This window comes from Hippopotamus amphibius, chromosome 17 (genome assembly GCF_030028045.1).
Source record: "Hippopotamus amphibius kiboko isolate mHipAmp2 chromosome 17, mHipAmp2.hap2, whole genome shotgun sequence".
NCBI lineage: Eukaryota > Metazoa > Chordata > Mammalia > Artiodactyla > Hippopotamidae > Hippopotamus > Hippopotamus amphibius.
The window spans coordinates 1,747,061-1,771,029 of NC_080202.1; the positions used below are offsets into that span (position 1 = coordinate 1,747,061).

At 58.9% G+C, this 23,969-nt stretch overlaps 1 protein-coding gene across 1 annotated transcript; it reads right to left on the reverse strand.

The window, feature by feature from the left end:
• Positions 1 to 10,330: 10,330 nt before the first annotated feature.
• On the reverse strand, positions 10,331 to 18,063 carry ALDH3A1 (aldehyde dehydrogenase 3 family member A1). Its single transcript, XM_057715606.1, has 11 exons — positions 18,052 to 18,063; positions 15,623 to 15,789; positions 14,070 to 14,301; positions 13,708 to 13,793; positions 13,257 to 13,465; positions 12,887 to 13,004; positions 12,257 to 12,398; positions 11,475 to 11,641; positions 10,967 to 11,066; positions 10,536 to 10,666; positions 10,331 to 10,465 (listed from the first exon to the last, which is right to left on the reverse strand). Exons 1-11 carry the CDS (start codon positions 18,056 to 18,058, stop codon positions 10,451 to 10,453), a joined length of 1,374 nt encoding a protein of 457 aa, XP_057571589.1. The 5' UTR covers positions 18,059 to 18,063; the 3' UTR covers positions 10,331 to 10,450.
• Positions 18,064 to 23,969: the final 5,906 nt, after the last annotated feature.

Sequence of the window (23,969 nt, forward strand, 5' to 3'; positions counted from 1 at the left end):
TCATCGTCCAGAGGGCAGGGCCTCGGCTGAGTGTCCACAAATATCCCCCAGAATGTTTAGGATGTAAACCATGACTTCCTTCCTCTCTCTCTGGGGAAGCGATCTGTCCCCAGGCTCCTCTCAGGGTCACTGCCTGGAGCCTGTTGGGATCAAGGGCAGGGCCATGGGAGGGAATTCCTGACTTTCCACCAGCGCGGGAACTGCTCGCTCCAGGGTGGGGGGCTTCCCAGGCCCCCCAGGTGTTGACTTTCAAATGCCGACGTCCATCCTTTTCCACGAACGCCCCTCTGGCTGCAGTGACTGCAAGCTCAGCCAGCGCCCTGTTCAGAGCCGGCGGGCCCAGCCCCTGGTAGCTGGCACTGAGTCTCGGAGCAGAGCAGCCAACCAGCCCTGCACGTTGTCCTGTGGTCAGGTGAGAACTGCAGGGTCAGGGCGACCCTCCCCATGGCCTATGGCTGTCAGGGGCGGCCACGCAACACCCCCTACCCCCGGGTCTGCATCCTTGGTCTCAGAAACCCCACAGTGGAGATGATCAGCGGTTTGCCTCTCGGTGACGAGGCCACAGACCCCGGGGACTTTGCGAACCTCTCCCTTCTCAAGTGAGAACTTGTCCCCAGGCTCCCTGGGCCAGGGCGCAGCGGCCTGCCACCTCTTCCCTCCTGCCAACGTCTGTGTCACTCATGGCTCCTTGGTGGAAACAAGAGAAACTGACGCGAGATGATTAAGCTCCAGACACCGGTGGCCGCAGAGGCAGGTGCTGGAGGCCGGGGGGCAGAGCCAACCTGTGACGGCAACGGAGGAGAAGGGTGGGAGGGAGGGGTGCTGGGGACCCCCTGGGGGGGCCAGGTTGCTTCTCCCAAAGGATGGGATGCCGAACAGATAAAAAATGATACCATCTGTGCACCCAAAGCGTAACTGTCCTAAATTAGCGCCCATTCACGGCACGTGGGCTGCTGGGATCGCTGGATGGTGTTTTTACTGCACTTGTGTCTCCAACCCCCCGGGGGGGACGGTCACTGTGGGCGCCTGTGGTCAGTGGGCTCTCCGCTGGGGCCCCGTTTTCCTTCACAGGACCTCTCTGGGCAGCCCGGCATCTCACGGCATGGAACTGGCCCGGCAAGGGACCATTCCAGGAGCCTGAGAGGAAGCCGCATCCCCGTCAAGACCCAGCGGGAAGCTCCTCAGGTCACCGCCGCCTGTGGCCACGGCCGACCGCAGGGCTGGCCCACACTCACCCCAGGAAGCAGCTCCATCTCCTCTGGTCTTCAGCAGGAGACCCTGAAGCTTCTGGGACCCACCCCCCTCCTCTGTCCCATCTCCATCCTCTCTCCTCCTGGCCCCCTCACCCTCCCCAAGCCCTGACCCTGAGCAAGGGCAGAGCAGGGAGGGGCTCAGGCCTGCCCAGGACCCTCACAGGGAAGAAGGGCCCAAAGCAACCAAATCCTAGGAATGGTGGGGGTGGAGAGGGGAAGAGGATAGAGGGTCCGTGCAAGCCCACAACACACCGTGAGGTTGGGGAGGCTTCCAACCAAGCAGAGGGAGCCTCCCCTGGAGCTGCTTCCAGTGCCCAGCAGCCTCCTTGTGCCATGAGGTGCTGGAGTGTGCACGGAAGGGCTCAGTGACTCAGTAAGGAAGCTCATGTACAACCAGGACAGAAGCCACTGACCTGGGCAAACTGGGTCGGCCTAGCAACCTCGGGGCGGGGGGCCCTCGGGCTACCCTCTTGCCACAGACCAGCTGCAGCAAACACCAGCACAGAGCAATGCCAGGAGGACCAGGAAGATGAGCCCCCCTGGAGGTGGGACTGGCCCGTGGGCCCTGCCCTTGTGTAACCAATGGCCCAGGGATCTGACAGGCATAGCTGGGGCTGCTGGGCCCCTGAAAACCTCTCCTCGCCTGGTTACACTTCACTAGGCCTGAAGCCGTTGCATTTGCCCTTTGGCTGCCCTGAGGCCTGCACCCCCAGGCCAAGGGCCAAAGTCCCTCTCTGTGACCCCGCCTCCCTGCCTCGTGACTGCCAAACACCCAGCTCTCCACTGGGGAGTGAGGGGACCCTGGCCTGGTCCCCCAGCTCCGCATACATCTTCAGGGCAAAGGACAGCTGGACAGGACCACCATCTGCAAAATGCTCAAGGCCACCCCGACACCCCACCTCCACCTCCTAGACTCTGGCAACCGCTCCCCTCTTTGCCCGACACCTCTTCCCTCCACATCTCCGGCCAGACTTCAAGGGCACCTTCCTCACAGAAATGCCTGGGCTCAGGTCCTGGTGGACATCAAGGTGGGCAAGGGTAGGGGGACAGAGCTGGCTGGCCAAGCCTCAACAGTGACCAGAGGCCCTCATGAGGGACCTGCCACGTGCAAGGGGCCCCAAAGCCTGAAAGGCAGCCGGGGGTGGGGGTGCGTTATCAGCCACAGAGACGTTTACAAGAATGAGAATTACTATCCAGTGCTGAAAAGAAATGTGCTATGAAGCCATGAAAATACACAGAGGGCCTTGCTGACCCTGAAGGGACTGCCCCTCCAGGGCCAGCTCATTCCTAGAGATATGAACAACCCTGCCTGCAAACAAGAGCAAACAACTCTACATCTTTCACAGCAAACCAGCCACCACGCCCCTCAGGGCTCTGGGCCACCATCCAACTGCCCTAATCACCTCAGGGCAGGTACCAGACACCTGGGTGCAGTTGTAGGGCTGATTCAAATGAGCCCCACCCCAGCCACTCACTCTCCAGAAAGTACCAGAAAGGTTCTTGCCTACGTTTCCCCTCCTGACTAACCCTGGTGCTTCCCCTGGTGGCCTGTATGTCATGTCCCCACCTCTTGGGAACTGTGAGCAGTCATCTCCTGATCTATTGGCCCTGCCATCCCTGAAAAATAATAAACCTACATCTTAAAACAGTCCAGAAAAAGGGGAGGAAAACCTTCATTACTCAGAGACCCAAAGCCTGTGACAACCAGAGGTCTGGGCAGTCTTCCTCCCTGGGGGGTGCTGCTACAAGGAAGCCTAGGTTGTGTTCTCAGCCCATCCATCCAAAGACACCCTCACCAGGGGAGTGCTGGGCAGGATGTGGAAGGGGCATCGTGGTGTGTAGTGCATTGCGAGAGGTATGCCCTCCAAAAAAAAAAAAAAGTGGTAGGGGCAAGATCAAGATCCTGGTGATGGAACAAACTGGAAAATGCAGGCTTTGTGTATGGTGCTAGTGCAGGAAATCAGATCCCTAGTGCTTATAGATCAGTCAGCTCAGCTGTGCTCCCCTGACTTTTCCTTCATGACTACAAAATGGCTGCAGCAGCTCCGACCATCTCATTTGCTTCCCCCCCCCCATCCATGACAACCTTCATATTCAAATCTCTGTCTCAGACCCCTTTGGGGAGCAAGATAACTTTCCCAGAAGTTCCCCAACTAACTTCCTCTAGTATCACACACACCCATGCATAAGCTCATCTCAAGGGGATGGGAACACCACATTCAGGCTTAAACCAGTAGTTCTAACCTGCATTTTAGAATCACCCGGGGACTTCCCTGGTGGTCCAGCAGTTAACACTCCGGGCTTCCAATGCAGGGGGCATAGGTCGGGGTACTGAGATCCCGCGTGCTGTATAGTATGGCCAAAAAGGAGAAAAAAAAAAAAATTCACCCAGGAAGCTTTTTAAAAAAATACCATTAACCCGGTCCCACCACAGGTTTCTGACTTAAGGCCCAGGCGGCAATTTCCGTTTTTCTTCAGCTTCTTACTGAAGTATAACACTCGTAGAGAAAAACACACACACACAAGAAGCGTACAACTCCACGAATTTTCGTACATCAAACGCCCCACGTAACCAGCAGCCAGCTCAGGGAACAGAACCTTACTAGCCCAAGGCCCCCGGGGCCGCGCTCGGCCGCCACCCCCGCCGTGGGGGACCACCCTCCTGATGCTCCGCACCAGGGCGCTCCTCCGCGAGGCGCTCCTCCACAGCCGCCCAGGCAACGTCCCTGAGCGCCGCCGCGGCCGGGACCCCTGCCCGCGCCTCCCTGCCCACCCCCGGGGACGGCCGGCTCCGGGGGCTCCTTCTTCAATGCGCAGACGCCGCGGCCCGGCCCCGCGGCGGGGGCCTCCCGCGCCCGGCCTGCTGTGGGTCCTCCGCCCGGCCCCTCGCTGTCCCCGGCGCGACCCTTGCAGGAGCCGCAGGGCCCCGGTGCCCGGCCCCTCCTGCAGGGCGGGCTCTGTCCGGCGCCGCGCGGGCTGGGGGCGCGCAGCCGCCCACGACGCTTGCGGAGCGGGGAGCGCGAGGCCAGGGGGCGGCGGCTTCCCCGCCGGGCCGCCCTCGCGGGCTCCTCGGCCTGGCGGCCGGGCTCTGCCCGCCCCCGCCGCCCCCCAGGCGCCCTCCGGGGAGCGCCCGCCCCGGGGCCACCGCGCTCCGTGGGCCGGGACGGGCTGCCCCCCACAAGGGGCCTTCCTGACGCCGAGGCGGCCGAGCCCGCGCCCGCCTCGAGGGCCGGGGAGGGACCCGCGCGCGCGCAGGCTCACGCGGGAAGCCGGGCCTCCGCTGCAGGCGGCCCGCGCGGCAACAGGGGCCTCGGAGGAGGACACGCCGCAACGCAGCGCAGCCTCGCGGGCCGCGGGTGCGGGTTACAGAGGCCGGGGCGCCCCGGGGAGACGGCCAGGCGCCAGGCACGTGGCACTCGCACGTGGCGCACGTGGCGCTCGCACGCGGCCCTGGTGACCCCGGCCACGGCACCGGGCAGGGGCCCGCCCGCGAGCCACGTGACCGCCCCTCCGCCACAGGGTATTGGCCGCCTCGGCCAGGCTGGGCCAATCAGATTCCCTCCCGGGAGTCGGTGTGGAGCCAGGTCCGAGAGAAGGCGGGGCTGCGGGCTCCGGAGGCGCAGCTCTGTGCAGACTCGGCGAGGCCCGGACGGGGAGCTGGGGGCCTGGGGCTGCTTGGGCCGCCCGTGGGAGCCGAGGAGAGGGGGGCGGCGCAGGGAGGGGCGGAGACGGGAGACCCTGGGCCCCCCGGGGGAGGGGCCACCGTTTCGTTCGTTCATTCATCCGCGCACGCACGTGGTTTTCTCAGCGTCTTTGCCGTGTCTGGTCCCTCTGTGGCCTGGCTGTTCCTTTTTCCTACGAGGGTCTGCCCCAGCCGTGCGTCCTCACATGTCCCCTGAGAGGCTGAGTGGAGGGCGGTTCCTTGCAAGCCCTGCCCCCTGCACCTGCCGCGCTCTCCCCACCGCAGCCTCGTGTCCGCGCAGGGACCCCGCTGAGCAGGCCCCGCCCCCCTGTCCCTCACGTGGGCCCTGCTAGGGAGACAGGCCGCCCAGCTGGAAGGGCCGAGGATGCTCCAGACCACCTGACAGGAGCCTCCCTGGCCCATCGGATCACAGCCGGCCTGGGGGCAAGAGGACGCCCCTCCCCGCGCTTTCCGGCGCACCTGCGCCTCTCATCAGGTGGTTGGTTGAACCCGAGTGTTTGCTCAAGAGAGCATTAAGTTCATGAAACGAGGAGGCCTGCGCAAGCAAACCAGCACCTAAGCCTGCAGGTGCCTCCAGGTGAGGAGGTCAGCACCGAAGGATGGCCAGTCACAAACAGCCAACCAAAAGGTGGAGGCGGTCCAAGTGTCCGCGGAGGGATAAACACAACGTGGTCTGTTCATTCAACGGACTATTACCCATCCTTAAAGAGGAAGGAGTCCTGACAGATGCCACGCAACCTATCAACAGTATGAACATTGAGGGCATCGTTGTAAGTGAAATAAGCCAGTTGCCAGAAGACAAACACTGGAAAGGTGCCATCTGAGGTGCTTGTATGAGGCCCTGGAGTGGTCAGGTCCACAGAGACAGAGAGGAGACAGGTGGTTGCCAAGGGCTGGGGGAGGGGGAGGGGGTTGCTTAATGAGCACAGAGCTTCAGCTTTGCCAGATGAAGAGTCCTGGGGATTGGTTGCATGACAGTGTGGATATACTAAGCATCACGGAGCTATTTACACTTTTAAATGTTTAAGATGTTTAATTTTAGGTTATGTGTATTTTACCACAATTAAAAAAAATTTTTTTTTTGAGCTTCCCAGAAAGTATTAACAGAAGAAATAAATGAGCTGGGACCGCCCTGGTGGTCCAATGGTTAAGAATCCACCTTCCAATGTAGGGGAACTAAGATCCCACACACCTCAGGGCAACTAAGCCTGAGCACCCGCAACTAGAGAGCCTGCGGGTTCTGGGATGAACTGGCAATGTCTGCCACGGACATGGGGTAGAGACACAGCATGTGTGCTCTGCAGTTGCCTCTCCAACCTATGTCATGCTGAGCACAGGTTTAGAGTGGAAAGAGGAGGAAAACTTGTCTGTCTAGCAACTGTTGGGCTGTTCTCTGAAGAGTAACAGCATTGACAGGCTCCTCCTGCCAGGGCATCTAGCCCAGCTCAGCCTCCTCTCCTCTCTCCCTCTGCATCCCCAAGAGAGAGGACAGGTCACTCCAGTTTCTACCAGCCCCCGACCCTGTAAACGCCTACCAGGCAGACAGGCTTCAGGGAACAGAGGGCTGCCATCTTTCTCCAGCAAAACAGCTACCAGCATGAACATTTATTTCCCAGAAGGTCACACAAGGACTTGTGAGCTCACATCTGGCGCTGGCTCAAAGGAAAGATGTTCTGTGCATGGGCACCTGGGACCAGAGGCCCAGGCAGTGTTCCCCAGGCGGCGAGGCAGTCATCAGGGACGCTTGGTGCCTGCAGGGCCTTGTCGTGTGAGGGAACAGAGGGTGTGAGCTTTCTCCCTATCTCTTGACTTAAAATCTTGGTTCAAACCAGAGAGGTGAGAACATCTTCCCACCGACTCCCCCACCCCCCTAGCCCCCTCCCTTCCTGTTTTGCTAAAAGGAGTTGACAGCAGCCTAGAGTGAGTACCTGGTGGGTGGAGGCTCCCCTCCTGGCAGAGAACTTGAGTGCCAGGCGGGGAACCGGAGGCCACGGGTCAGCCCTGCCGTGAGCGTGGTTGGACCCTGCCCCCCGAGGCGCACGGCTTCCCCAGGGCCCTCCCGTCCTGGGTCTCCCTGGAAGGAGTGGGCTGACCGGAGGCCACCAGTGCTGTCTGCCCTGCCGGGCCTGGCTCTGAGCCTGGGCAGCGGCTTTGCGTGTGACCACCTCGCCTGCAGAACCATCTCTGCTGCCTTTAGGAATCAAGCAGCTTAGGCCACACTCGCTTGGTATTTTCAAAATTTCTTAGAAACAATAAACATGCAGCTTACATAACACTCCTGGCTGGAAAGTCAGCGGTTGCTGGCATGGCCGAGCGGCGGGTGGGGGCCCCGGGAGCAGCGTGTCCAGGGAGGCTGGTGCTGGAGGAGGGCCTTGGTCGGCCCTGGCCGTGGCTGGGTCACTCTCTCAAGACCATTTGCTCTAAACTTTCTAATGCAAACGCTCCACTGAGGAGTGACCTGCGAGCCCACCTCAGAGTCCGGCTTGGAGAACCACAGAGGCAGCAGGAGGAGGTCTCAGCAGTGGTGACGAGCCCCTGGTGCGGCTCCAAGCCAAGTGCGTCCCTGCATTCTCTCATTTTATCCTCACACTAACCCCAGGACGTAAGCGTTGAACTTAGAACCACCTGGAGATGAAGACGCACTAGGCCAGCTGGCCCTCAGCATCCGCTACCCCTCGGGCCGGCAGCTTTCTGCGTTGCTGAGACCACCTTTCCCAGAACCCCTTGCAGCCAGGCTCTGGGTGAGAATTCAGCTCTGTCCTCACATAGAAGGCTGGCTGCTTGGCTTGATAATTAAGGGCATGGACGCCTGGGGGGTCCTGGCCCGGCCGGCTTGTGTCCCGTCACCACTTTGGTTGGAGTCAAGGGCAGTTATGGGGGCAATGCCAGCTCCCAGCCCGCGGCAGTGAGTTCAGAGCTGGTTCTGAGTCCCCAGGCGGAGGGTAACTCTCCAGTCGGGCCCTTCTCCTGTGTCCTGGGCGCCGCACCTGGAGGCCATCTGTGTATTCCGTGTTTATCGTCTGTGCCCGTGACTGTGGCAGAGACATTTGCTGCCCCGATAGCGACGACCCCCTGCGGTTCCCAGCACCCTGTCAGCTGGCAGGAGTGGGGGGCTGTCAAGGAAGGCGACCTGTGCAACCCTCCGCCTCCCCCTCCCCTGCCTCAGTGAACCCCAAGGCCTGCCCTGGAGGGGAGCTCTGTTAGCGGCTGGGGGCGGGGATGGGGCTTCAAGGAGCAGAGCCTCCCGTGGCGTTAACCACAGCCGTCCTGAGGTCGGCCTGCTCCTGCAGCATCACCCAGCCTTTCCTAAGTCACCCAATCAAACATGCTCCTCAAAAGCACAGACCCCACCCGTTTCTTTCACCCCTGTCCCAGCACCGCAGAGAGTCCACTCAAAAAATATTTGCTGAACAAACGAGTGGAGGAAATCTTCCCTTCCATTTTACAACAACAACAAAAGAAGAGACCGTGACCACAACAGACGGTTTGCTTGTTTTTTGTTTGAGAATCTAAACACTAGAAGCACCAAACAATGGAACCAGAGGACGTTTTGCTAAGGTTGTGGCTACCAGGCCAAGAATCAGGACATCACGGGTGCCCTTCTGTGCCCTCCGTCCAGTGTGACGGAGGTTGTGAGGAGCAACCCGGAATGTCACCTGCTCTCGCTGGTGACCCGTGAGTTGGGATGGTTCGTGGTCATTTACATTTTGGACAATGGCAATTGTTTGGGAAGATTGAATCAATTGTGCAAATATTTTTTCAGCTTATTCCTTAATCCAGGAAAACAGTAGAAAGAAAAAACAGCAGATGGAGTCACGATGTTGGGGTGAGATCAAAGTTTTTTTTCATGGATTTTTTTTTTTCTTTTGAGTTTAAATCTAGTTTGGAAATAGGATTAGCCCAGAACAGGTCAGGTCTGGGACATCACAGCTTAGGTTGTTAGCCCTGTAAGAAAGACAGTAAGTAGGAAGAACAGGATGGGGAAAGAGAAAGAGAAGCGTTGGTGATTTTTCCCAAAGGCGCTAATCTTCCCTCTGGAACAATGCAGATGAGGTGTTTGGAAACCCGGAGCCATCTCCTCCCCGGGTTGAGTGTTTCCAGCTCTCTTGACACCTCCTCAGGCAAGGGTTTTGAGGAGACACTCAAAATGTCACTGCAGGTGACACTTCCGTGGTGTCAGGAAGGAGCAGATGCTCCTGAGATGTGGCCCCTGTGACGGGCGCAGTGAGACCAGGCGACACTCTTCCCAAGCCTGGGTTTCCTGCCTGCCGATGGGTATACAGGGCTGCTGGCGGGTAGCGGTGGAGGAGAGAGGGGGTGGGTCCGGCAGAGGCTTCCTCCTTCCTGCCCGCTCTGGCCGGGGGTGGCTCTGCTCTGGGAGATCGAGGGACACATCGCTTTTGAGCAGGATGTTGCCTTTGCTGTGAATACAGCTTAAACCGTACTGGATGCACGAGTCAGGAGCTCAGGGTCGGAGACTTTAAATTTGGGAGGAGAATCTGGGGAGGTGGGAGAACTAGTGCGGGGTTCCAGAACCCCAGAGATGATGGGAGAGTGTTGGAAGGAGGGGTGGCCGGACAGGGGGCTGGGGAGGCTGGCGCCCTGATGGTGGGTCTGCCTACAAGGGTCGGGGCCTGGCCGAGAGTGGTTTCCATGGAGAGCAACTGGATGGGTGGGTGGGAGGAAGAAGGGCAGGGAAACGAGGTAGTAACTGCAGCAGCAGCGGGTTTGAGAAGATTTTGGTTTCGTTATCATTCAATTATTTGGATGTTTGCAAAATAAGGAGCCCATATGCACAGTAGACATCCAGTGACACAGGACCTTTCGCCCCCTGCCCGGTCCCCCTCCCCTCCCCCTCCTGGAGGGGACAAGGCACAGGTAACAGCCTACGGTGACGGTGGTGGGCAGCCTCGGCCGGTCTCCCCCTGCTGCCCCGCTCACCTGCCAGCCCGATCCCTGGCTCCTGCTCTGACCAGCGCCCTGCTTCCGACGGCCCTCGCTGGACCCTGTCCCGGCTCCTCAGGCCCCTCAGGCCAGACCCCCCCAGGGCCTAGCTACTGCTGGGCACTGAGGGTCCTGGGGCTGCCCTGGCTCCCTGTCCTCCCACCCCAGGAGCATCACTCTGGAGCCACCCAGGGGGTCCTGTGGACCACCCACTGCGGGTCTCACCCAGGGGCCCCCGCCTCGGCCTCCTCGGTCACCCCTCCACTGGACACACCCGAAATGGAGCTGGTGTCCCCGAGTCCAGGGGCCCTGGGGCTAAAGTGAGGCTCTGGGGAGACCTTCACGGCTTGTCAGCTGACGACAGCGGTGGGGGCAACCGGAGGTGGGGGGCAGGGCTGCAGAGGTGCACACGCGTGTTGCAAGGCAGGTGGGAAACTTTATTGGTCTCTACGTCAGCGAGGGGGCGGAGTGGGGAGGCGGGATGCGCTGGGAGCTGGGGGGCGCCGGGAGCAGCGGTCCGAGTGCGGCGCAGCGAGGCCAGGGCAGCGCCTCAGTGGCGGGGCATCTGTGGGAACACGAGCGGCGGTGAGGCCCTGCCCCAGGGCCCAGCGGCTCCCCGCACCCCCACCTCTCACCTTGGCCGGGCTCGGGGGGTATCTGGCTCTGAGGGCCTCCTCGTTCAGCAGAGGCCTCACCAGGCAAGAGCGACGGTGGGAGAAGGTCTCGAAGCTCGTCCTGCCGTGGTAGGACCCCATGCCGCTGTCCCCTGTGGGAGGAGCCAGCTCAGGGGGGCCCCGAGACCCCGACGCCCCTCCTGCGCCCCTTCTCCGAGCCACCCTGGTCCCCGGGGTTTCTCCAGGGCGTCCACAGCGGGACCAGTGGCCAGACGTCTCAGCCCAGCCCCGCCGCTAGGTGGCTCTGTGGCCTCCGGCCCAGGTGGCCTTCGGGGGACCTCGGGGTCTTCAGCGTAAGTGTGGCTGGTGGACATGCGGGCAGAGGGAGGGGTCAGTGCCCCTGAGGCCCAGCCCAGGGGTGGGGGGACAGCCACGGGGGACGGGAGACTCACCCACGCCCCCGTAGGGCAGCGAGTGCACGGTGATGTGGACGACGACGTCGTTGGCCGTCACCCCGCCGCTGGACGTCTCCGCGATCATCTTCTTAATCACCTGTAACAGCCCCGCCCCGGGTTCAGTATCCCGCCCCAGGACCCCCAGCCCCTCCCCCCCGGCCGGGGCGCGTCCTGGAGGCGCAAGGATGCGAGCTGGTGGAGGCAGAGCCCTGGCCCCTGTCCGCGCCCCCGGGCCCCGGTCTGGGTCCCCCACTCTCCCCGCAGAGTGTTGTGAGGAGGTGGTAAGAGCGCCAGTTCCCGCCACAGCCTGCTCAGCACCAAGTGGGTCCTCATCTCATTCAATGCTCTGTGCTGACTTCAGAGCTGAGAAGAAGGGGGCTCAGGAAGGTTCAGTGACTTGCCCGACGTCACACAGCAGGGAGTGAGCAGTGAGGCTGGGATTTGCTCCCAGGCCTGTGAGCCCCGGGGCTGTTTGCAGGGGGACCGGGGAGGGCACCCCAGCCACCTTGTCGTTCAGGGAGAACACGTAGAGAGCCAGGGGCTTGGCGCGCTGGTTGATGAACTGGATGGCCTCCTCCAGGCTGCGCACGCACACGATAGGCATCACGGGCCCGAAGACCTCCTCCTGCATCACCGGGGACTGGGGGTCCACGTCCGTGAGGATGGTGGGGGCTGCGGCAGGAAAGAAGCCGGCGTCGGCCAGCACGGAGACCCCCGCCCAGCTTCTGGCTGTCTCCTCCAGCCCCTTACAGACAAGGCTGCCGAGGCTGCATCCCGGCGGACCATGGGGAGAACTACGGATTCACCTGTACTGGGGGGGCCTGGGGTCCGCACTTCAGGGGGCGGGCACTGCGCCCCTCTGGCCACGTGAGCCTTGCTGGAGGTCTTCAGCCTCCTGGCAAATTGGGGGCCAAGTGGGGCCCCGTCTGCTGACCCTCAAGCCCAGGCACAGGGGCCCCTCCCGCCTGGCACACCCGGGGCGCCTGTGGCCTCTGCTGCCTGCACCCTCCACTGGTGCTGCCGGGACGCAGAGGAGGTGAGGCCTCCTCCAGGCCTTGTGGCGGGGGGGGGGCTTCTGGACCAGGGAGGGGCCTCCCAGGGGCTGTGCCCAGTCCCTGCCCAAGGAGAGGCCCAGAGCCAACCTGGGGCCACTGGTGAAAGTGATGGGCACGCACCACAGGGCTGTGTCTGCTCTTCAGGGGTCTGTGCCCACTTACCACCAGCTCGCGGGAACCCTGGCAGCCCTGGCGGGCGGGCGGTGCTCTCCCGAGAGGCTAGTGCACTCACCTATGTACCGGGTGGCCACGTCCCCGGTGCCTCCGTAGGCGACTTTCTGGCCCTCCATCAGGCCCATCACCCTCTGGAAGTGCCAGGAGTTGATGATTCTCCCGTAGTCGCGGGACTTCTTGGCATCCTCCCCGTAGAACTCCTGTGGAGCAGAGGCTCCAGGTGAGGACGTGGACCCCTGTCGTGGCCCCAGGCTGCGAGGTCGCTGGCGCCCCCAACCTGGGAGCACACACGGGCACCGCCCGGCGGAGCAGCGGACGATGGTGCAGCCGCACCGAGAACTACGGGACTGCCGCGCCCTGGGCGCCCCACGACTTTGCTGGCGCATGAAGTGCAGTGTTGTTTGAAAGAAATGCACGCACAGTGTCTGGACATCACGTCTGGGCCAAACGCGTGCGGGCACAGCAAGGAGATGGAGGGGACACACCGAGTCTGCAGCCACTGGCTTTGGGTGGCGGGGTTCTGGGTGGAGATTTTCCCCCTTCTTTATGCTTGTCAGTCTTTTCTAAATTATCGACAGTGAGTGTGGATTACTTTCGTGATCAGAAAAAAATAATCCAGTCTTTCTTCAAGTCCATGCCCACCTCACTGCCTGGCAGCCCGTCACCCACCCCCGGGGCCAACACTCACTTTCAGGGACTTTTTGAGCTTCTCCACGATTTGGTTCTGGATGGAGGGGTCACACAGGATGTAGTCAGGCCCCACACAGGTCTGGCCGCTGTTCATGAATTTCCCCCAGGCGATGCGTCTGTGAAAACTCCTGGTGAGACGGCATTCTGCCAGCCTGGGGGTCTCCCCGGGAACAGGCCTCTGGCTCAGTTAGCCCAGGGTCAGGGCGTAAGGGGCTGAGCTGTGAGCTGTGCAGGGGGGCCCCTCAGCGCCCCCACCCCCAGCTCCTGCCCGGACTGCAGGCACCCCGAGGGCAGGGACCACGCCAGCGTCGCTCAGGGTGCACTGCCGTCTGCCTGGGTAGGGGGGCAGCCGGGCCGAGTCTCCTCACCTGCAGGCGATGTCCAAGTCACAGTCCTTGTCCACGTAGCAGGGGTTTTTGCCCCCCAGCTCCAGTGTGACGGGGGTCAGGTACTTGGCCGCAGCTGTCATGACAACCTTGCCCACCCCGGTGCTCCCGGTGTAGAAGATGTGGTCGAATCTCTCCTTGAGCACCTCTGTGGTCTCGGGGATACCCCCATTGATCACCGGGTACAGATCCTTCAGAGCGAGGACAGAAGTGAGGCCCAGAAAGGACCACAGCCCCCTCCCCACCCGCCCAGGCAGCCGCCACCAAGTGGACCCCCTTTCCTGGCTCGGGGACTCCAGTCACCCCCACGGGAGAGGTCAGCTGTCCTCGCCCCACCCCTGGCTTGGCCCCTGGCTGGGAGAACTCACTGTTTCTTGACCTCTGAAGACCCAGCCCCGGCCCAGTTCTTCCTGTGCCCTGGAGAGCCCATTACCTTGTCCAGGTACTGGGGGAGGATGCTGGCCAGCAGGCTCGCCATGTTCTCACTCAGCTCCGATGGCTTGAGGACCACCGCGTTCCCTGCAGAGCACACGGAGTCAGGGCTAGGCCAGGGCCACCCCTGCTCTGCCCTCCCAGGGACTGAGGACGCACGAGGCTGCGTGGACATCTGGCCTGGCTGGGCCTGGCCGCGGGGGGCCTGGTCCCCGTGGCCTCCTGTGAGAGCTGGACCCATCAGACCACTCCCTGAGCCCAGGCCCCATCTTCGCACAGGCCTCAGCCCCCAGGCCTGGCCCCCTTGCACTGGAGGATGGGGGTCCCTCATGGCTCCCCGACCCGGAACGGGGCCCCTGGTACCTGCAGCAATGGCGCCCACCATGGGCTGGATGGTGAGGCTGAAGGGGTAGTTCCAGGTCCCGATGATGAGGACCACGCCCAGGGGCTCCGCGTGGATGTAGGACTCATCCTGCTGAGTCTGGGGGGTCTTCTCCACGGGCTCGTCCGCAGCCCACTCGGGGAAGTTCTTGATCATGTATTCGATCTCCTCCAGGACGTACACGATCTCCTCATAGTAGGCAGTCCATTCGTTCTACAGAGAGAGGGCTCCATGAGGCCCGCTGGCCCCAGGGCGAGGGCCGTGCAGCCGGGGCTCCGAGCAGAGGCCCCAGGGCTGGCGGTGGTCCTGGCCCGCTGCTTCCCAGCTTCGTGACCCTGAATGACCTTCCTACCCTCTCCTGACTTCAGTTTCCCGATCTGCAACATGGGAGCATGGCTGGACCTCATGCTCCAGGTGGGCCTGTTGGACAGAGCCAGGCTTGGTCAGCTGCCCACACGATGGGGGCCATTCACCACGGACTCCCCAGCCCAGGGGACTGGGCAAGAGGGCCCGGGGGCAGAGCTAAGGATTAGCCTTTGGGTGGTGGGTCTGTGAGGGCCCCTTTCGGCCAGTGCTGGGGGCCCAGACAGGTTGGACACACCAAGTCTGAGGTGCCCCAGGGGACCTCAGATCTGGACAGTGATTTGAGGGCCACCAGTGAGTCGGGGGAACAGAGCTGGGGGGTGTCCGTGAAGGCTTATGTGTGAAAATGAGACGTGAACCCAGGACGGAGCCCTAAGAAGACCCACCTGAAGAAGTGGCTGCAGGAAAGAGGCCACCAAAGAGAGTGGGGAGGGAATCCAGGAGCCCCTCAGAGGAGAGGGAGGGAGGGAGGGAGTGGACAGCTGGAGGAGGCGGGGGAGCCAGTGTGCAGGGCTGTGGAAAGGGGTGCAGACCACGGGATAAACAGCTCTCCAGAGGACTCTGGCTGTGTGTGTATGCAGAGCAAGACAGAAGTCGTGAGGTCAGCAGTGTGTTTTCTTGCCTTTGTTTTTTGTCCTTAGATGAGAAATATTGAGCAATTAAAAAAAAAAATACAGCGACAAAGGGCCAGGCAGCAGACAGACGGAGGGTGAGCTGCACAGGCTCTCTGCTCTCCTCCAAGGCAGGACGGAAGGGTGGGAGCGGGTCCAGGCGACTTGGGGGCAGCAAGGGGAAGGGGCTGAGAATTCGGGGGGTGGGTGTCTGATTGTGCCCAGGGGGAGGAAAGGATGGGGAGGCTGGGCTGTTCCCTGGGGCGGCTGAGAGGTGGAGGAAAGAGAAGGCTGGTAAGGGGTGTTATGTGCGAAGGAGATGGTGGAAGCGGGGCCTCGCGCGCTGGGCCGGGTGGAGAAGGGAGTGAAGCCAGGAGGCGGGGTGGCAGACAGCGGAAAGGAGCCTCCCGCCCTGCGCTGGGGCGCGTGGCCCTTGGGGCGCCGCAGGGCGCAAGGAGAGGCCGGCGCGCCCCATCCCAGCGGCTGCGCCTTCCCCTCCGTTAAAAGGGTCCTGAGGCGCGCGGAGAGCCTTGGGACGCACGCGGCAGGTCGGGGCGCACCTTGTGGAGGTCGGCGGCCAGCGCGCCCACGAGGTCCTTCTCGCGCTCGCGGACCAGGCGCCGCAACCCCTCCAGCTGCTGGACGCGGAACTGGAGCGGGCGCGTCCTGCCCGAGACGAAGGCGGCTCTGGCCCGCTGCACCACCTCGCTGACGGCGCTCATGGTGCCTGCGGACGGAGAGCGCGCTGGAGCGGGGAGGAGGGCGCGCGCTTCCCGGCCGCCCTCTGGGACCTGGGGTCTCCGGGGCAGCACCGCCGTTGCTGATAATTTCACAGGAAGATCTCCCCGGGGCCTTCCCAGCTCCCTAACCCTGTTTTCTAGACTCTTCTGGCGGTGGGGATACCCCCAGCAGAAAACAGACCCCCGCAGTGAGGACTCCGCAGCAGTGGCCTGTGGTCCTAAGGGTGTCTCCAGTTGCTGATGGTGGGTTCTTGGCAGGGTGCGCGGGGCAGGCCCTTCCGGGCATCTCTCAGGCCCCATGCCCACTTCTACCTGCGGGCAGAGCTGGTGACGCTCCCAGGCAAACACTCCCCGTGCTCTGCACACCCAACCAGGCCACAGTCCAGACCAGATTCCAGGACATGGGTGGTGGTTCCACCCCCACGCTAACTAAAGCAAACCCAGCATCAGGATACCCGCACCACCTTTCTGGCTAAGCTGTCATTCTCAAAAGCACTGGTGGCTTCCCAGACAGAACCAGGCTTGGTGTTTAAACCCGTGTGTGCCTGTAACACCTGCAAGACAGAGTGACTTACAAGAGCTTCAGATTTCCAGGAAAAAGCTGCCCATAGAGAAACCCATGCTGGCCAAGTGGGATGGCTCTGCTGCGGGCATTTGGCTACGACCAGCAAAAACCTTTAAAATCTATTTCTCTGTGACGTACAGGCCCACATTCAGGAGCTCACAGAAGCGAGAGCGTTCCTAAACATTCCTGAACAAGAAAGTTCATCAGGTTTATGCATAACAGAGAGACCCTGGACACATCCTAAACGTCTGTGAGCAGGAGACAAGGTCAATGGCGTCTGGGGCCCCTACGTGCCGGGGATGGTGCAGTAATGAGGAGAGGGATGGAAAGGTGCTTCAGCACCTTTACAAGGGCGCTCTCTGTGCCAGATATGTTCTGGGCACCAGGAACAAGAAACACCAGGCACGTGTGCGCCTGTTCACGTGAGAGCCTGGAGGGGCGGCCCCGGCGTGGTGACCGTTGGGGGGCGGGGGTGGATTAGAGGTGAACTTCCTTTTCATCTTCTGAAGGGTTTCACTATTTTTGCAGTGAGCTTTCATTTTTTTTTAAATGTTTGTTAACTTTTTGAATAGGTAACACATGCTCATGATAGAAAATGCAAAAGATACAAAAGGGACACGGAGAAAAGTAAGTGTCCCTACTCCCTCCTTCCCCAGCAATTCCTACTGTCCTCCCAGTGGTTTCCACCCATGTCCAGACACGGCGTTACCTCTCACATCAGAAAAAACACAATAAGGGTATTTCCATTTGGCAAAAAAATTATGTATACCATATATATACTACATATGCATGTAAACACACGTATATACACTGTGTATGATATACGTATGGTATTATGTATGGTCTATGTCATTTTTTTACAAAATGGAAATAGCCATTTATAGATGTATATGTATCTACGTGTTTATATATATAAAATCCTGCTTGAATTCCAGCAAGGGACTTCTGATTCCTCCCACTGCCTCCGCTCTCCACAGCGCTGACCCCAACCCTGGCTTTCTGGGTTGCCACAGCCCCCTCCCTAGGTCCGACGGGAAGTTGGAAGGAGCCCTCTGGGACCCCTCAGCCCAGCCTGCCAGGGGCCAGGCCCCCCTGCTGGCCATGACCCCAGCCACACAGCCCTGCAGGAAGGTCCTGCTTCCTTGCCCAGCCTTGTGTGAGCAGACGAGGGCAGCGGCCTCTGGCCATCAGTCACCAAGGCTGGGCGGTCCAGAGAGGAAGAGCTGGTGGGAGGGAGACGGGGGGGCAGGCCCCCAGCTCAGCACCTGGAACTGCGTGGTCTCTGGGAAGGCGCCTCCTTTGTGGGCACATTAGTAGCAGTGTCCCCTCACAGCCACTGCAAAGATCAGTGGAGCTGGAAAGCAGCTCAGGTTCGCTGCACCTGACACCCCAGGGGGAGCAGCTGGAATGCCTCCCCCAGGACCCGTCCTCCGCCCCACACCCCTGCGGCCGACCTGCTTCACCTATGCCTCTTTGCCCCCAAGTGTCATCATCCCCTTTGATCCTCACAAAAACCCTCACTCTGCAGGAGCGCTCACGAAGGAGGAGCCATTGTGAGTCCATTTTACAGATGAGGAAAGTGAGGCCAACATACAATAAATGCTCTGCCTTTGGTCTCCCAGTTTGCAGACGGCAAAGTCACTATCTCTCTCTGCCTCTGGGTGACTGAATCAAGGCTTCTCACCCACCATCCCCTTGGTCCCCCTGCTCCGAGGGATCCCGGGGCCTCCACCTCCCAGTGCTGGGGGTGGAAAAGCTGCCAGACGTGAGCTTCGGGCCCTCAGGGCAGCCAGCCGCAGATGCTCAGAAGATGCTCCTGGGTGTGGGGAGGACCAGCCGCAGAGGTGGACCCACTCCCGGCCAGGTTGCAGCCAGAGATTTCTAGGAAGAGAAGAGAATGGGGAAGAGGGTTACCTTTGACAGACTCTTCCGGGGCTGGAGCTCCTGGAATGGGAGGCTAGAGGTTAGGGGACGCATTTAAGGACCCTTCTCCCCACCCCCTGGGCCCTGGAAGTCCCTGCCCAGGAAGTTTGCATAACAAGAACAAAACAGTTTTCAAATGTGGGGTGTAGTAATCCGGCCCCAGGCTCCCAGTTTGGAGGATTAGGCCTGGGTTGTCTGCTTTTGTTCTGCTCAGAAATGCAAGAATGTGTCTGTGGAGGCTTGGGTGGAGCCGGATCCCATCTTCCAAAGGAGCCCATGTGTTTGCCCAGGGCTGCTGATTGATTCAGCCTGACCTGACTGCGTCCAGATTTTCCAAGCATGGTTGCCAGCTGCTGTTGCCCCGACCCCTCTGGTTACATAAGGCGGGGGAGGTGCAGTCACGGTGAGCACCCCGGCGTGGGGAGATCTCCAAGCCTGGGAAACTGAAGACCAGGGCTTTCTACACGAGGCCCCATCGGGCTGCCCTCTTGTCGAACAGCAGAGAAGAGGGCCCAGACCAGTACCAACTGCCAGGAATCTCCCTGGTGGGGTCACCCCCGGAGCCAGAGATGCTCGGGCAGGGAGGACTCTGGAAGTAACAGATGTTTGCTGGGCATCTGCTCAGGGGATGGAGGCAGGTGTGGAAAACACATCCGGCCACTTCTCATACTGGCCCTGCTACCTCGGACTCTGGGCCTCCTCCCACTGGGCACTTCCTGCCCCCGCTACCCACCAGCCCTGCTTCCCTGCAGAAGAGACCCCCCTCCCCCTCCATCTGCCCGTGTGGCTCTGCTCACCACCCTTGTCATCACGCTTCCTCCCCTTCCTCCACGTTCTGTTTCTCCAGACCATGTATCACCCTCTGAGATGCTACCTGTCTACTCATTTAGTGGCCACCTGTCACCCTCCAACTAGAAGTTGCTTTGTTCACTACTGTATCCTCAGCACCTAGAACACTGTCTGGCACATATTAAGTGCTCAATAAATGAAAGATGGAATAAACAGAAAGTTTCAAAATAATATGAACCCTGTAGTGGCTGGAATATGCGCAAGATGCTACAGGGCCTCAGATGAAGGTGTTGAGGGAGGGAAGCAGAGTCTGAGCTGAATGGGAGGTATTTAGGCAAGGAACAGCAGGGGGCTTGGAACGGCAAAAGCAAAGGCACAGAGGCAGGGAACCAAGTCCTGTGTCTTCACAGTTGTTAATAAGTTGCTATTAACAACATAACTGAACCTGTTGGCCCCACACGCGCGAAGAAATCAGACACTCTGGGATGAGGCCCAGCCGTTGGTGGTGCAACAAGTCCTCCAGGTGATTCTTTTTTTTTTAATTAATTAATTTCTTTTCTGTGTTGGGTCTTCAATGCTGCACATGGGCTTTCTAGTTGCTTCGCGTGGGGGCTATTCTTCATTGTGGTGTGTAGGCTCCTCATTGCCGTGGCTTCTCTTATTGTAGAGCATGAGCTCTAGGTGCGCAGGCTTCAGTGGTTGTGGCACATGGGCTCAATAGTTGTGGCTCACGGGCTCTAGAACACAGGCTCAGCAGTTGTGGTGCACGGGCTTAGTTGCTCCTCGGCATGTGGAATCTTCCCAGAGCAGGATTCAAACCCGTGTCCCCTGCATGGGCAGACAGATTCTTAACCACTGCGCCACCAGGGACGTCCCTCCAGGTGATTCTGATGCCTCCAGGTGAAGTCTGAGAACCACTGACTCACCAGTTACTGATACCAGTTTACTGGGAGGAGTTCCCTTTGATCTGTGTGTTTATTCCTTTAAGAAATTGCTATGAGAAAATCATATTATTTACTGTTGAATATCTGCTACATGTTAGAAACGTTTGTATGTGTTTACAAAATTATACTTTATAACTATATAAAGCTGGGAAGGTTGACGGTAATGATGTGAACATGGGAGAGATTTTATACTGGTCCCTGGCACAGAATTCCGTTCACATGTTTCAAGTGGCCAAGGAGCTAGGCTGATGGCATCAAACTTTATGAGAAATTGTTCTAAGGGATGAATAAAAGGTTTTCCGTGGCAAGCATGAAGTCATCTGACAATGGCGCGTGTCACACGAAGCATTATCCCAGGGATGCGTCACCAGTCTGGGGCTGCCCATGGTCGTCACGGCCGGCACTCAGGCAGCAGTCGCTCTGTGCTGTGCCTGAACACGTGGGGCCTTTGAGGACAATTCTTCAGGGAGGGTGACAGCCCCCCATTTTATAGAAGGGGGAAAGGAGGCTCGTAAGGTCGGTCCAGGCTCTCACCGCTCACAGGTGGCAGGACCAGCCCTTGGAGCCACCGAAGCCCAGGCTCACTCACCCAAGCCAAGCCGTCCGTCTCCCTGGAAGTGAGATGCAACCAAAGTGATGCCAACGGGAGGTGATGCATTTGTGCCCATTCCTCACAGCAGAGCCCTCGTGCCAGGCTTCTGAACGTTCTGATTCTCATCACACTGACAGTTCCAGCCAACCTGGGGATCTTGTTCCTCAGGCCGAGTGATTAGATGGAAAGAGGTAGGATGACGGGCAGGAACAGCTGTGGAGAACACCGAGGAAGATGTCGACTGGGAGGACCAATTCCATTTACAACAGCATCAGAGAGAAGAAGTAAATTTAAATACAAATTTAACAAAAGAAGTGCAAGACTTACACACGGAAAACTGCAACACACTGTTGAAAAAAATTAAAGATCTAAATAAATGGAAAGAAATCACATGTTTGTGGATCGGAAGATGTACTACTGTTAAGGTGACAACGCTCTCCAAACTGATTTACAGATTCAATGCAATTCCTGTTAAAAGCCCAGCTGGCTTTTTTTTTTTTGTCAGTAATAGAAAAGCTGATCTTAAAATTCGTATGTAAATGCAAGGGACCGAGAATAGCCAGGACAATCCCGGAAAAGAAGAAGAAGGCTGGAGGACTCGACTTCAAAACTATAACAAAGCTGCAGTGACCAAGATCGTCATGCTGGCCTAAAACAGACATACAGATCAATGGACTGGAGCTGAGAGCCCAGAAAGAAACCCTTACACATGCGGCCAGCTGACTTTTGACAAGCCTGCCAAGGCAATTCAGTGAGGAAAGAAGCGTCTTTCCAACAAACGGCACTGGGACGACGAGATACCCACATGCAAAAGGATGAACTTGGATCCTTACCGCACACCATACGCAAAAAATTAACTCAGAATGGACCATTGACCTAAATGTAAGAGCTAAAACTACAAAACTTCCACAGGAAAACACAGGAGTAAAGCTTCATGTCCTTGGGTCAGGCAATGGTTTCTTAGACGCAAGACCAAAAGCACAAGTGACAAAAGAAAAAATAGAACAGTGGACTACATCAAAAGTCAAAGTGTTTGTGCTGCAAATTATACCAGCAAGAAAGTGAAAAGAAAACCCACAGATTGGGAGAAGATATTGGCAAATCATGGATCTGATAAGGAACTTAGAATATATAAAGAACTATGTATGACAACTCTACTTGGATCATTTGTCAATAATAAAAAAAAAAAAAATTTAAAAATGGATGAAAGATTCAAACAGACGTTTTTCCAAAGAATATATACAGACAGCCAACAAACTGTTTGTATAAAGGTGCTAGGCATCATTCGTTATTAGGGAAATGAAAGAGAAAACCACAATGAGATACCACTTCCCAGCCGCTAGGATGGCTATTGAAAAAAAGAAGGAAAAAAAAAAAAAAGGACAGACAATAGTAAGTGTTGGAGAAGATGAGAAACTGGAACCCTCCTACACCGCTGGTGGGGTGTAAAATAGTGCAGCCACTTTGGAAAACGGGCAGTTCCTCAAAGAGCTAAACATTGAGCTGGCAAATGATCCGGCAATGCCACCCCTGGGTCGACACCCAGGAGGAAGGAACCCTGTTTCCACACAAACTCCTGGACGTGAACATTCACAGCAGCACGATTCACAGGAGCCGGAAAGAGGGAACAGGCTTCAACGCCCATGGACGGATGCATGGATAAGCAAAGCGCGGTGCGTCCGCACAGCGGGATGTCATCACACCAGGGAAAGGAATGAAGCTCGGATGCGCGCCTCCCCGTGGACGAGTCTGGTGCAAAACACGCTCCAGACACACAAGAGCACACAGTGCATGATCCCATCCACGGGAAACGCCCAGCGGAGGCAAAGGCACAGAGACAGAACGTAGGCTGGGGGCTGCCTGGGGCTGAGAAAGGGGGTGGGGGCTGGGGGCGAGGACTGACTGCTGAGGGGGACGGGGCTCTTTTGGGGGAACAGACATGTTCATGATTCGCCTGTGGTGATGGCTGCACAAGAAACTAAACAACACCGAGTTGTACACTGCATGATACCTCAGTGAAGCTATTGAAATATGTATAGTATATGCACTATCTTCACTCTGAGAAGAATAGGAAAATGTGGAATCTCCCCTACAGGAGAATTCAGAATCACTTACGTAGACGACGCCCCCAGAAGGAAGTGGACTGTAACCCTCTTTCCTGACGTGTGGGATGTGTGTAGTGACTTCTTTCCCGAGGCCTGATCAGGGGAGGAACCCTACAGGGAAGAAGCTGATGAACACGGCCTCAGCAGGTGGTCAAGGTCAAGGTCATGGTGACGCCAGGTCCCCTGGATACCATGTGATGAACACAGTGCTTCCGCTCTGTGGCCTTCCTCCCCAAACCCAAACCCCCAGTCTCACCACGAGATACACATCAGACATGCCCAGATTGGGGGAACTTCAACAAAATACCTGACCAGCCTCCTCAAAACCATCAAGGTCACCAAAACAAGGGAAGTCTGAGCCCAGAGGAGCCCGCGGAGACGGGACGGCACATGGAAGGTGGTCTTCAGATGGGAACCCCGGGGCAGAGAAGGGACGTCCGGCACAAAGCACGGACGCCGGGAGCGCACGGGCTTCGGTCACTGGCACCCCCGCTTCCGCCCGTCAGCTGCCCCACACAAGATGTTCACAGCAGGGCCACCTGCAGGGACCCAGGAACTCTGCTCGGCCTCGGCAGTTTTTCTCTAAGTCCAAAACACTTCGAAAGGAAGACGTTTATTTTAACATCTCAGCTGGAGGTAGCATGCAGGGTGAGTGAGGGCTGGCCCAGGGGTCCCCGGCTGTGGGGCCTGGGGAAGGCGCTTACCCTCCCGGGGGGCCCCACGTCCCCATCCGTTAAAATAGAGGTGCCAGAATCGCGGGCAGGTGTGTGGGACCCTAAGGAGGCAACACGCATGGAAGGACTCTGGAAAGTGAAGTTCCTTCCAAAATAAGGCACGGAAAGAGGTAAGCTGCAGTGGGCTGCAACTGCAGCCACGCTAAGCTGCTTGCTGCCTCATGTAGTACGGTCCCTAGGTCTTGCCTCTGGGAACCCTTGAGCCTCCAGGCTGGCTGCCCTTCCTCCTCCCGGTTTCCTCTCCGCCTTCCCTCTCCGGCCCCAGCTCCCCTGCTGTCGCCTGCTGGGTGCCCTCCTCCTGGTGCCACGGATGCCACCTCCCCACTGAGATCCGGCCACGCACCCTCCACGTCAACTTCCTGTAGAAACTTCCCGATGAGGCGCAGTGGTGGGGCTCGCTGACCTAGAGGGCTGGCTGCCAGGGCCCGGCTGGATGCGAGGGTGACAGGCCGGGTAGGGCAGGCTGGACTCGGCATCACCCCCTGCACGTCACTTCTGACCTCGGGGTCCCCCAT

Bases quoted from the DNA above. Each gene is read 5' to 3' on its own strand.
- ALDH3A1 (XM_057715606.1), bottom strand. The intron at 13,466-13,707 runs GTAATGGGCTCT...CTCGCTCTGAAG, and splicing joins TCCCCCAGTACCTGGACAAG to GATCTGTACCCGGTGATCAA. The intron at 11,067-11,474 runs GTGGCTGGGGTG...GGGCTGTTACAG, and splicing joins TGTTCTCCCTGAACGACAAG to GTGATTAAGAAGATGATCGC.